The sequence below is a fragment of the Triticum dicoccoides genome, chromosome 6B (assembly GCF_002162155.2).
Source record: "Triticum dicoccoides isolate Atlit2015 ecotype Zavitan chromosome 6B, WEW_v2.0, whole genome shotgun sequence".
Lineage (NCBI taxonomy): Eukaryota > Viridiplantae > Streptophyta > Magnoliopsida > Poales > Poaceae > Triticum > Triticum dicoccoides.
The window spans coordinates 660,166,078-660,178,092 of record NC_041391.1 but is presented as its reverse complement, the minus strand read 5'-3'; the positions used below and the strand labels follow the sequence as shown (position 1 = coordinate 660,178,092).

General features: G+C 46.1%; 1 protein-coding gene across 1 annotated transcript; it reads right to left on the bottom strand.

The window, feature by feature from the left end:
* Nucleotides 1-4,975: 4,975 nt before the first annotated feature.
* LOC119323893 (protein DETOXIFICATION 19-like) lies at nucleotides 4,976-11,732 on the bottom strand. Its single transcript, XM_037597612.1, has 7 exons — nucleotides 11,267-11,732; nucleotides 6,444-6,988; nucleotides 6,250-6,336; nucleotides 6,102-6,158; nucleotides 5,786-6,024; nucleotides 5,503-5,621; nucleotides 4,976-5,367 (listed from the first exon to the last, which is right to left on the bottom strand). The coding sequence occupies exons 1-7, from the start codon at nucleotides 11,540-11,542 to the stop codon at nucleotides 5,239-5,241; spliced, it is 1,452 nt and encodes a 483-aa protein (XP_037453509.1). The 5' UTR covers nucleotides 11,543-11,732; the 3' UTR covers nucleotides 4,976-5,238.
* Between the last annotated feature and the right edge of the window lie 283 nt (nucleotides 11,733-12,015).

The window sequence follows — 12,015 nt, the reverse complement described above, 5'->3', positions numbered from 1 at the left end:
GAATATCATGCATAATTTCTTCGTATAAGGAATGAGGTATTGCACTCGCACTAGCACCCATATCACATAAGCCATGGTAACAATGATCTCCTATTTTAACAGAAACAACAGGCATGCCAACAACATGTCTATGTTTATTTTTAGTATCGGGTCTAGCAATTCTAGCAGCTTCATCACAGAAATAAATGACATGCCCATTAATATTTTCGACCAAGAGATCCTTAACCATAGCAATACTAGGTTCAACTTTAATTTGCTCAGGGGGTGTAGGTGTTCTAGCATTACTCTTACGAACCACAGTTGAAGCTTTAGCATGATCCTTTATTCTAACAGGGAAAGGTGGTTTCTCAATATAAGCGATAGGAACAATAGGATCGACATTATAAGTAATTGTCTTTTCTTCAACTTTAGTAGGTTCTACTACTTTTACTTCAATGGGAGGATGATATTTAAACCATTCCTCCTTAAGGAGATCAACACGAGTAGCAAATGATTCACATAAAGAAGCTACTATCTCAGAGTCAAGTCCACATTTAGTGCTAAATTCATGAAAAGCATCGGTATCCATAAAAGATTTAACACAATCAAACTTAGGTGGTATACCTGACTCCTTACCTTCGTCGAGTTCCCAATCTTCAGAGTTGCGTTTAATTCTTTCCAATAAATCCCATCTGAATTCAATAGTCTTCATCATAAAAGAACCAGTACAAGAAGTATCGAGCATGGAGAGATTATTGAGAGAAAGCCGAGCATAATTTTTTTGAATAATAATTTCTCTTGAGAGCTCATGATTGGGGCATGAATATAACATTGACTTAAGCCTCCCCCAAGCTTGAGCGATACTTTCTCCTTCCCGAGGCCAAAAATTATATATATAATTACGATCACAATGAACCAGATGCATAGGATAAAACTTCTGATGAAATTCCTATTTCAATCGGTTGTAGTTCCATGATCCAATATTATCACATAGCCTAAACCATGTCAATGACTTTCCCTTCAAAGATAAAGGGAAGACCTTCTTCTTGATAACAACCACGGGCATACATGCAAGCTTAAATAATCCACATACTTCATCCACATAGATTAGGTGCATATATATCGGGATGTAATGATCCATCTCTTGTAAAAGGATTAGCTAACAATTTCTCTATCATACCTAAAGGAATTTCAAAGTAAACATTTTCAGTAGGTTCAGTAGGTTGAGGAGAAACTCTTTGCTCTACTGGTCAGGGAGAAGATACCCCGAACAAGCCCCTCAAAGGATTAATTTCCATAGTAACAAGTGACAGTAAATTTCAGCACACTATATAAAATTTTCCTTACCAAATTCCACCTACCAAAGGCGCTTCACTCCCTGGCAACGGCGCCAGAAAAGAGTCTTGATGACCCACAAGTATAGGGTATCTATCATAGTCCTTTCAATAAGTAAGAGTTTTGAACCAAACGAGGAGCAGAAGGAAATGACAAGCGGTTTTCAGTAAGATATTCTCTGCAAGCACTGAAATTATCGGTAATAGATAGTTTTGTGATAAGATAGTTCGTAACGGGTGACAAGTAATAAAAGTAACAAAGTGCAACAAGGTGGCCCAATCCTTTTTGTAGCAAAGGACAAGCCTGGACAAACTCTTATATAAAGCAAAGCGCTCCCGAGGACACATGGGAATTATCGTCAAGCTAGTTTTCATCATGCTCATATGATTCACGTTCGTTACTTTGATAATTTGATATGTGGGTGGACCGGTGCTCGGGTACTGCCCTTCCTTGGACAAGCATCCCACTTATGATTAACCCCTCTAGCAAGCATCCGCAACTACGAAAGAAGAATTAAGGTAAACCTAACCATAGCATGAAACATATGGATCCAAATCAGCCCCTTACGAAGCAACACATAAACTAGGGTTTAAGCTTCTGTCACTCTAGAAACCCATCATCTACTTATTACTTCCCAATGCCTTCCCCTAGGCCCAAACAATGGTGAAGTGTCATGTAGTCGACATTCACATAACACCACTAGAGGATAGAATACATACATCTCATCAAAATATCGAACGAATACCAAATTCACATGACTACTTATAACAAGACTTCTCCCATGTCCTTAGGAACAAACGTAACTACTCACAAATCATATTCATGTTCATAATAAGAGGGGTATTCATATGCATAAAGGATCTGAACATATGATCTGCCACTGAATAAACCAACTAGCATCAACTACAAGGAGTAATCAACACTACTAGCAACCCACAGGTACCAATCTATGTTTTGAGACAAAGATCGGATACAAGAGATGAACTAGGGTTTGAGAGGAGATGGTGCTGGTGAAGATGTTGATGGAGATTGACCCCCTCTTCATGAGAGGATCGATGGTGATGACGATGATGATGGCGACGATTTACCCCTCCCGAAGGGATGTTTCCCCGGCAGAACAGCTACGCCGGAGCCCTAGATTGGTTCCGCCAAGGTTCCGCCTCGAGACGGCGGCGCTTCGTCCTGAAAGTTTCCTTATGATTTTTTCAGGGCAAAAGACACCATATACCATAAGATGGGCATCGGGGGCCTGCCAGGTGGCCCACGAGGCAGGGGGCGCGCCCTCCACCCTCGTGGACAGTGGGTGCCCCCCTCTGGTGCTTTCTTCGCCCAATATTTTTAATATATTCCAAAACTAACTTTCGTGGAGTTTCAGGACTTTTGGAGTTGTGCAGAATAGGTCTCTAATATTTGCTCCTTTTCCACCCCAGAATTCCAGCTGTTGGCATTCTCCCTCTTCATGTAAACCTTGCAAAATAAGAGAGAAAAGGCATAAGTATTGTGACATAATGTGTAGTAACAGCCCATAATGCAATAAATATCGATATAAAAGCATGATGCAAAATGGACGTATCAGCCCGCTGCATCCTTCATCCCACCGGCCCACAAATATATGAATACCACACCAATTATCAATATCAACACAATACAACAATCATCCACATTACAAATAATTATTCAAATCACCGAATATAAATACAAATAATGCAATACAAAACTTGTCCCTAATACAAATACAAGTACAAATGAATGGAAAAATGAGTTTGCTATTGTCCAGCCCTTTGCCAATGGTGCTCAATGAGATCCTCCCGAAGCTGAAAATAGGTGTTTGCATTTTCAATCTCCTTGTATGTCTGAAGAAAAACTCTAATGCGGTTAGGGTCTTTTGCTGGTTTGACACGGCTGCCTACATTGTCGTAGAAGAATTCCAAGTTAATGCTTCTCTCATCTTCGAGAATCATGTTGTGAAGAATAACACAACATGTCACGATGTTCTTCAAGGTTCGCTTGTCCCCAAAACGAGCAGGACCAGGAACAATGGCAAACCTAGATTGCAAAACCCCGAATGCTCTTTCAATGTCTTTTCAGGCTGCCTCTTGCACTCTTGCAAACTCATAATGTTTTTTATTTTTTGGTTCTTTGATGCTCTTGACAAATGTGCACCAAGGAGGGTATATACCATCAGCAAGATAGTACCCTTTAGTGTATTCATGCCCATTGATTGTGTAGTTGCAAGAAGGAGCATCACCACTAGCAAGTCTAGCAAACAAATGAGATCGTTGCAACACATTGATATCATTGAGAGTGCCCTGCATACCAAAGAAGCAATGCCAAATCCATAAATCCTCGGACGCTACGGCCTTTAGCACAATTGTGGCATTATGAGACTTGCCATAATACATTCCTTGCCATGCCTTCGGGCCATTTTTCCATGTCCAATGCATCCAATCGATGCTGCCTAGCATGTCAGGCCACCCTCTCCTCTCATTAGATGCCATCAATTTTTTTGTGTCATCCTCATTCTCTGCCCGAAGATATTGGGGACCAAAGACACGGACGATCACTTTGGCAAATCTACGCACCGACTCAATTGTTGTATCTTCACCAATGCGAAGATACTCACCAGCATAATCAGATGGAACCCCATACGCAATCACCCGCATAGCTGCCAAGAATTTTGATATGCACTAAATCCCTTCAAGCCCGCAGCATTTCTTCGTTGCGTAAAATACCGACAATTGGTCTCGCAGGCTTGAACAAGTCTAACAAAAAGGGATCGGTGCATTCGGTACCTTCTCCGGAAGAGGTGAGGTGGATACGTTGGATTCTTCATGAAGTAGTCTTGCATCAACATCTCGTACCCGAGATGGCGATTCCGAGGGATGCAAAGACGCCCGACGGTCGATCCTCGCCGCCTCTTTCGGTTCTCGTCTTCGTGCTCGTTGACGGCAAGAGCCATCACTAATGTTTGCTGCCGGAAGTTTGAGAGCATCATCTCAACATCCAAATCGTCCGAATCAGACAAATCGGAGAGGAGAAATTTCTCGCACGGGATCAATTCCATCTACATGAACGAGGAGCACACGCCGCGTCAACCAACCGGGCTCAAATTCCATCGACACGAAGCAAAATAACACTAACCGGCGGCGACGAGGTGCGTCTTGAGGGCGGTCGATCCCCGGCGGCGACAGCGATGAGGGGCGGCTCTTCTAGCCGGATCCGCGCGGGCGGTGAGGCCTAGCGGTGGTGAAGGGTGCAAAAGGCCCTGCCGGTGCGATTCCGCCGGCTGATTTGGCCGGAATCGGTGGCGGCGGACGGGCGGAAGCTGTGGCGGGCGGCGGCGGAAGGAGGTGGGGAAAGGGGCGCGGGCTGAAATGTCCCTCCCGCCAAATGCTTCACTGCGATATGGGGCACCGCATGGGCGAGGCGGAAACCCGCGAATACGCGGGTTGGGGCCGAGTTGTTGCCGCGCCCCTCAAAACTTTTTGCGGGCCGGCCGCGTTTGCGGGGTCTGTTCGGGCGGGATTTTCCGTGCCGTCCCGCATTTTGACGGTTATTTGGCGGGTTGGGGCCTTTTGCGGGGTCTGCTAGAGTTGCTCTAACAACTTCGCATTGACGTCCTTGATATATTTGCGCCCTTGAAAATATGAACATCCATGGGTTCGGTTGGGAGGATGGAACATCCACGTCCCGGTATGTAGGTTTCTCCTGTACTCTTTGGTTAATTGCCATTACAGGTTCCATCTGTTTCTCGACATATATTCCCTGAACATACACGGTCAAAAAGCTACTCCATCCGTCCCATAATGTAGAATGTTTTTTTTTTTTGGCACTACACATTTCTCTTCAAGCATCGTACGCCCTAGCCATCTCACAAAAACCCCTATACAGCTACAGGTGCAAGCCATGAACGATATTTATCGATCAAGCGATGTAGTTGGCCTTCTCTTGCTGCATCGCATCCACGATCTTGGACCATTTCGTGCGGGCGGTGATCACCACCAGCGTGCTGGTCTGGCAAGTCAGCCCGCAGATCAGACCCGACCATAAACCCTGTAAATAAAGTACATGGTCTGTTGAGTGCTCCAGCTCATTAATTACTTATATTTCAGAGTGGAGTTTGAGCTGCTTGCTGTCCCACATTCCGCAATGGCAAGGGCGAGAGCTCTTAATAGGGTAATTAATTACCGTGGTGTAGAAGTTGAGCTTGAAGGCGAAGAGCATGGCCAACGGCATGCCGATGAAGTAGAACGCCACAAGGTTGGTCATCGCCGCCAGGTGCTGCCATCCGCAGCCCCTCGCCACCCCTGTTACATGCAAGCCATTTTATTTGTCAATTTGTGGAAATGTTTAGCACTAGCAGCGGCATTCCAGTCTATGATTTCGTGTCCGTGATATGAAACTATGTGTTCGGTGCAGGTAAGTGATTCTTGAAGGTTGGTTTAGTAGGTAGCGGATGGATCTTTCTCACCTGACAGTACGCCCTGCGCGGAGTCGAGCACGATGGAGATCATCAGGAGCGGGGTGATGGCCGCGAATTCTGCCACAATCACCTCGCTCCCGCTGAAGAGTCTCGCCCAAAGGCCATGGCCGAAGCCCAGCAGCAGGATGAAGGAGAAGGCGAGGAATATTGACAGCTTGAGCGTCACTGCGACCGCATTCTTCGCCATATCCACGTTCCCGGCTCCGATCTCATTCGACACCCGGGTGCTGCAAAATGTGCAAACAATGAAATAACAGGTCATCGTGCTTACAGCGACAAAGAAAGAAGTTAAGACCATACATACCTCACAGCGGCACTGAATCCGTAGGTGATCATGTAGGCAATCGCCTCCGTGCTTGAGCTGCATTTACAAGTTGAAGAAGTCAACATGATGGAACAATATAATGCTTCTGAAGCTCCATCGGACTGACAGTATTCAAGAATAAACGTACCACATGGCGATCAACGACGTGCTCACCGTGGAATTCGGTAGCAAGCCCGCGATAAGAACCAGAAGCTCAAACGCCCAGTACTCCAAGCTGCACGCACCCAAGAAACTCAAAATCAATAATGGGAAGTAATACATCCGTATCTAGACAACTCTAAGATAAGTAATTTGGGACGAAGGTACTGTGTATGTACCGACCAAACCATGATGGCGGAGGGCGTAGCGAGTTTGATCGTCGGCATCACGTAGTTGAACGCGTCGGTGGAGAAACCCTTCCACGTCTCGCTAAACTCCTTGGACCGCATCACGTACCCAAGCAGCATCATGCAGGAGAACCATAGGGTGATGGAGATGGCGGCGGACGCGCCGACGAGGCCGAAGCCGAGAACGTTCACCAGAAGGTGGTTCAGCGCGATGTGGAGCATGAATGGCACCACGGAGCAGACGACGAGCGGCAGGACGATGGACTGTGTCTGCAGGTACCGTATAAGGCACTGCAGGAAGGAAAAGGCGAACAGACCGGGGATCTGGTACCGAATGAACACCGCGGCGGCGCGGGACACCTCGGGTTCTTGACGCAGGCATAGAAGCAGCGGCTCCGTGAACAGCCACAGGACGGCGATGACCATGGACACCACCGCCGACATGATGAGTGACGACTGCAGGTATAGTCCTAGCATGCGGTACAGTTGAGCGCCGTAGGCCTGCCCGCATAGCGTCTCCAGGGCGCCGCTCATGCCGGTCTGAAATGTCCAACAACTTTGGGAGTTAGGATGCAATGCGACGATGTTCAACTGCAGAATAAGTTATGGACTCATTGGGTCCATCCATTCGTAAGTCACACATGGATTTCTTTTTGATGTAAGCCACTTTTTTGACCATGTTTTACTCTAGTTTTTATCTTTTACTCTAGTTTTATTTTTCTCTATTTACATATGCAGTTGCACAAGTTTTTCGTCGTCAAGTACAGCATGTATCTACCTTCTCCACAAAAGTTAATTAAGTAGGTGAATGATCTCCCTTATTCACTAGTGTTAGTTAACGTATATGAGCATTCACTTGATTGAAATTGCAGTATGCATGCATAAAGAGTAATTGACTAGGTAGTATCCATGCATGCTTGTAGAACAAATTAATTTGAACGTCCAAGAACGGGGGAGAGGGTTCGAAATAAACACACAACTTGCAAGATAAATTATGTTGTGACTCGCTTATAAACAGATGTATGATGCCTGCGGTTACCTTTTTTCTTTCTCGGCACTGTTTCGTAATATGGAAGAAGAACTTTATAGTAGTGTAACTTTCGAACAAAAATATGATTTGCACACACATTGTATGGAACTTGCATTTATAAATCTAACGTCGTACTCAACGTTCAAATAACATAATAAGAATGTGGAGATTAATCATCTCTCGGCACACTCAAAGATGAATTGCATGTCTTGTCGGTGGCGTTGCCTCAATATCACTCTCACGCGTGCATCCACAAGCACATATACAGATGCATGCACCTGTACACCAACATGCCACACACACACACACACACACTCTTAGCACACACACATAGTGCATGTACACCCACTCGCACTGGCACACACTAGAACACACGTGCATGTACACACACTGGCGCCCACACACAAACCCAACACACATTGAGAGGTGTGATTCTGGACCATGGTCCACCTACAGCCACGCTCGGTGCCATCCGATTAATACTTTTCATGGGGATACGAGCCAGTTTATCACTCAAACTTCAAAGATTAAGCTAATTCTAGAACAGTATGGGGACCATGGCTATGTCATTTCTTTTCGAAATCTACGTGGGCCCAAGCAGTGCCCCAATGTTGATTCCCCTCATGGTTGTCCCGTGCAAATAAACCAATTAGTATATTTTTGGATATTTATTTATAGAATAACTACAGTGCACGCATGGTACATCGATGTTTGTATGTGTGTTCATGTTATTTTTTCATGCAAAAAGGATACTTTTGTGTTCTTAGAAGAAAAAACTCTTGTGCTCTCAAAAAAAATAAAGACTTCACGTGCTTTCACATAACTATCTCTATCCTGTTGTTGCTATGATTTTATTTTTCAAGAAATTACTCAAAAGATATAGATGACCCAAATAACCATGTTGATGTACAGACATGTAAAAAGAATAACAATGATGTTGCGGATAACAAGGCAATACAAAATGTTGAACAGTGAGAAATCTAATACATGCACCGATGCAAAGTTTCTATTTTATTTCCTATGGCACTTGCCATGCAGTAGGTTTATTAGCAACACTAGGGCTGTAAAACCGCGGTTGATGATTCTTGCCATAAAATATAATAGACATTAGGCTTAAATTCCCAAATATGATGTACCGCACCGAGTATAGGTGCGGCCGAACCATGGTCCCAAGCAACATTACTGACACACATTCACCCGCAGGCACAACAAATCAGGACGGAGCGAGTTTGGACCGCAGATCACCTCCAAAAAAAAGGGTGGCCAAATTGTAGGTTTTTGTCGGTTTTGTAGGAGGGAGCCGGAGACTACCACCCACATTATGTTCATGTGCCGTCGTTCCATCCACATTGAGAAGATGTTTCGAGATTGGCTTGGCCTCAACTTTTTGAATGCTGAGAATCGGGCCAACTACAGCTCCGTCTCAAAGTGGTGGTTCGCAGTCACTCTCACCCATCGGGCGGCCAGAGTAAAGCCATGGCCACCCGCCCTTCTCATGAGAGATTTAATTTGAACAAAAGAAATGTGTATGTCTTCCTCAACCATTTCTCGGTGCTGCTTATCATTGTTGCTAAAATTGGAAAAGAAGGCGAGGACGTGTCCTCTTATAACTCTCTTCTTAATAATCAATCAAAAGTGGTACTAAGCTTTTGCCCTCGTTTTTTAAGAAAAAGTTTAGAAGCGCCCTATAATCCGGACAGAGGGAAGTACGTACGTACCTCTCAAAACGAAAATCCACGGTTTCTAGAGAACATGTTTAGAAAACTAAAAAAAATGCGGGTCTATAAAACCACATTATTTACAGCAAAACACACACACACACACACACACACACACACACACACACACACTATTGGTAGATGCAGCGGCAATGATTCGACGGACTCGTGGCCGCACATGTACTGAAAAGTCCTGGATCCCGACTATGGAGAGACTTGGCTAATTTACGTCATTGACCATGTCACCCAGCAGGAGTTGATCGGTTACTTTACTTGCAGCACGGCATCGAATTAGACAAAAGTAGTGGTTAAGCGCATCAAGCGCAAGAAGGGTGGGTGGATCGAGACTCGTGAGTCGTGAGACTGGTAGACCGATTGCTTGACAACTCCGTTGCCATCCCCCACGGAGATATTCGTGCTTGGACCAGATCGAGACGACCTCTTCCTTCCTAGCTCAAGACTGAAGACTTGGCCTCCCCTGTGTATATATGTTTACCACTTCTCGGAATTTATTTGACCTCGTTCGATCCCCTAGTCGACGCATGTAGGAGTATATGCAGACACGTCGCCCATGCACGCATTCATGCAGCCCGGACCGGGTGGCGTACGTGAGGACCAGCCGAGCCGAGCCACGGCAGTCATGCAGACACGACACGTCGTCGATCGACTCCCACAGAAACAGAATACAGTCGTACCGACGTTCGTGTCAGTCCAGCGATGCCCGGCAGCCACAGGCAATACTGTATAACTCTTCTTCCTCTGCGGGCCAGGGCCACGCAGACGACGTAACTCCTCGTGTCAGTTTCTTGTTGGCAGCTGAGCTACACGATTTCAATGCGACGGCTACAGTTTTTGCAAATAGCTAGCGCCTCCTGGGCCAAGAAGAAAACGTACGTTGGCATCATGTGCGTTTTCTGGTTTTGGGTTGGGTGGATTGGGACTTGGAGAGATGATGGCCGATCAATTGTTTCATTTCCCCAGCAAACCCCCTATTGATTATTCCAACTAGTCAATGTGTACATGCAATGCACATTAATTTAAAAATATATTAAATACATGCGGATATTAAGTAGGATATTATTTGCGTGTTATTGTGTGATTAGCATTATATTTAGCATGAAATTAACTACACGCTAAACGTGTTGAGCGCTCGACATTAAAATAGTTTAGGTTGTTGGATTGGCATGATTTGATGACCGAGATTAATTGGATCTGGCCGAGTCTTTTTATATTAAGTATTAGTATAGATATAAATGTTCATGCGGATATATTTGGTGTACTCATTACTTGTACTCTAGCTAGTACTATATCCTTATAACAGCTTGCTAATATGAAATTAATCAATGGAATGAGAGCGTGGAGCTAAAATGATATGGTACCGTACGTAAGGTCAACACGCCATCTAGCACGAGCGTTGATATCTCATCTGATCACTCCGGCTAGGGCTAGTGCCACGTTAAATAATACACATAATATCTATATATCTTTTTCTGCGAGTAATATCTATATCTATCTTTAAAGATGTCACCTCATCAAGTCCACGCTCTTCTCTCTCTCCGCCTAGAAAACAATTCAGTGCAACTTGATTTCGTGTGGACGTCCAATTATATTCATCCAACGGCTCCGTGTCATCTTCCTCCTGATCTAGCCCTCTTTCGTTTCCACCGCTCCCATCTCCGATGCAGCCCCCACCAAACCTCCTGCTGCTGCCACCACCGGCCGGCGGTGCTTCGCCCCCTCCCTCGTCCCTCCACCGGCCTCCTTTCCTGGCGCCGGCAGTCCACCCTACACCCCCAACGGTTAAGCCCCGGCCTTCCCCTCACTGGTCTCAACTCCGTGTCATTCATGGCTTCACCCCTCGCCTCGCCGCCGTCCATTGCTGTGTCCCCATTCTCGCCTCGGAGCTTTTGAAATCCTCTGACCGAAATGCATTTTCAGGTAGCTTTCATATGGCAAACGCGTCGCAGTCTCCGTGTCAAAATTTGGGCAGAACTACGCAGGCGATCGATCTAATCGAACTTGGACAAATTAAATCAAGAGCGTTTGGTAGCAGCATGCAGTAGTACGTACCACGAAGGCGTAGCCGGTGACGGTGGCCCAGGAGTTGCCGAGCGTGGCGCCGGCGAGGTGGACGTCGCCGAGGTGGCCGGAGAACATGACGGACACCAGCGGGATGCCGTAGTAGGACATGTTGGTGAGGACCATGGGCACCGCGAACTGCAGCTGCGCCCACGCCTCCTCCGTGTCGATCAGGCGGCGCAGCCACGCCGGCGGGCAGCCGCAGGGCCTCTTCGCCTCGCCGCCCTTGCCGCCGGCGGGCTCGAGCAGCGGCGCCGCCGAGGACATGTCGGCCCCGCGAGCGCGCCGCACGAGAGGGGAAGGAGAAGGAGCTGCGTTAGTTTTGTGGGAGGTGTGTGGTACCGCCGCCACCGATGGCGATCGAGAAGATAGCGAGCGATGTGGAGATTGACCCCGTTTTTCTGTGCGGCGTGGGAAACGGGTGGTGGCGTGGAGAACTGGAGAAGATCGGGCAGCGCACTACACATTGATTTTGTATTTTTTCTAGTGTGCGGGTACAGGAAGATTTCAAGGTGCCTGCGCATAGCACGGTCGGGGTAGGGGTGGTCTGCTGGTGGGTTGGTGTTCCAAATCAATGATACTAGTTTGAGTTGTCAAAAAAAAATTTAATAGGTTGAGTTGTACTTTTTTTGATCAAAGAAGGGTTTTCCCCTTTCAATTTTCATTACTGAAAACCAATCTTACAAAGTTCAAAGGACGAGTAGCAGAAAACAGAAACAGGTTCTAAGACGAATGAGAAC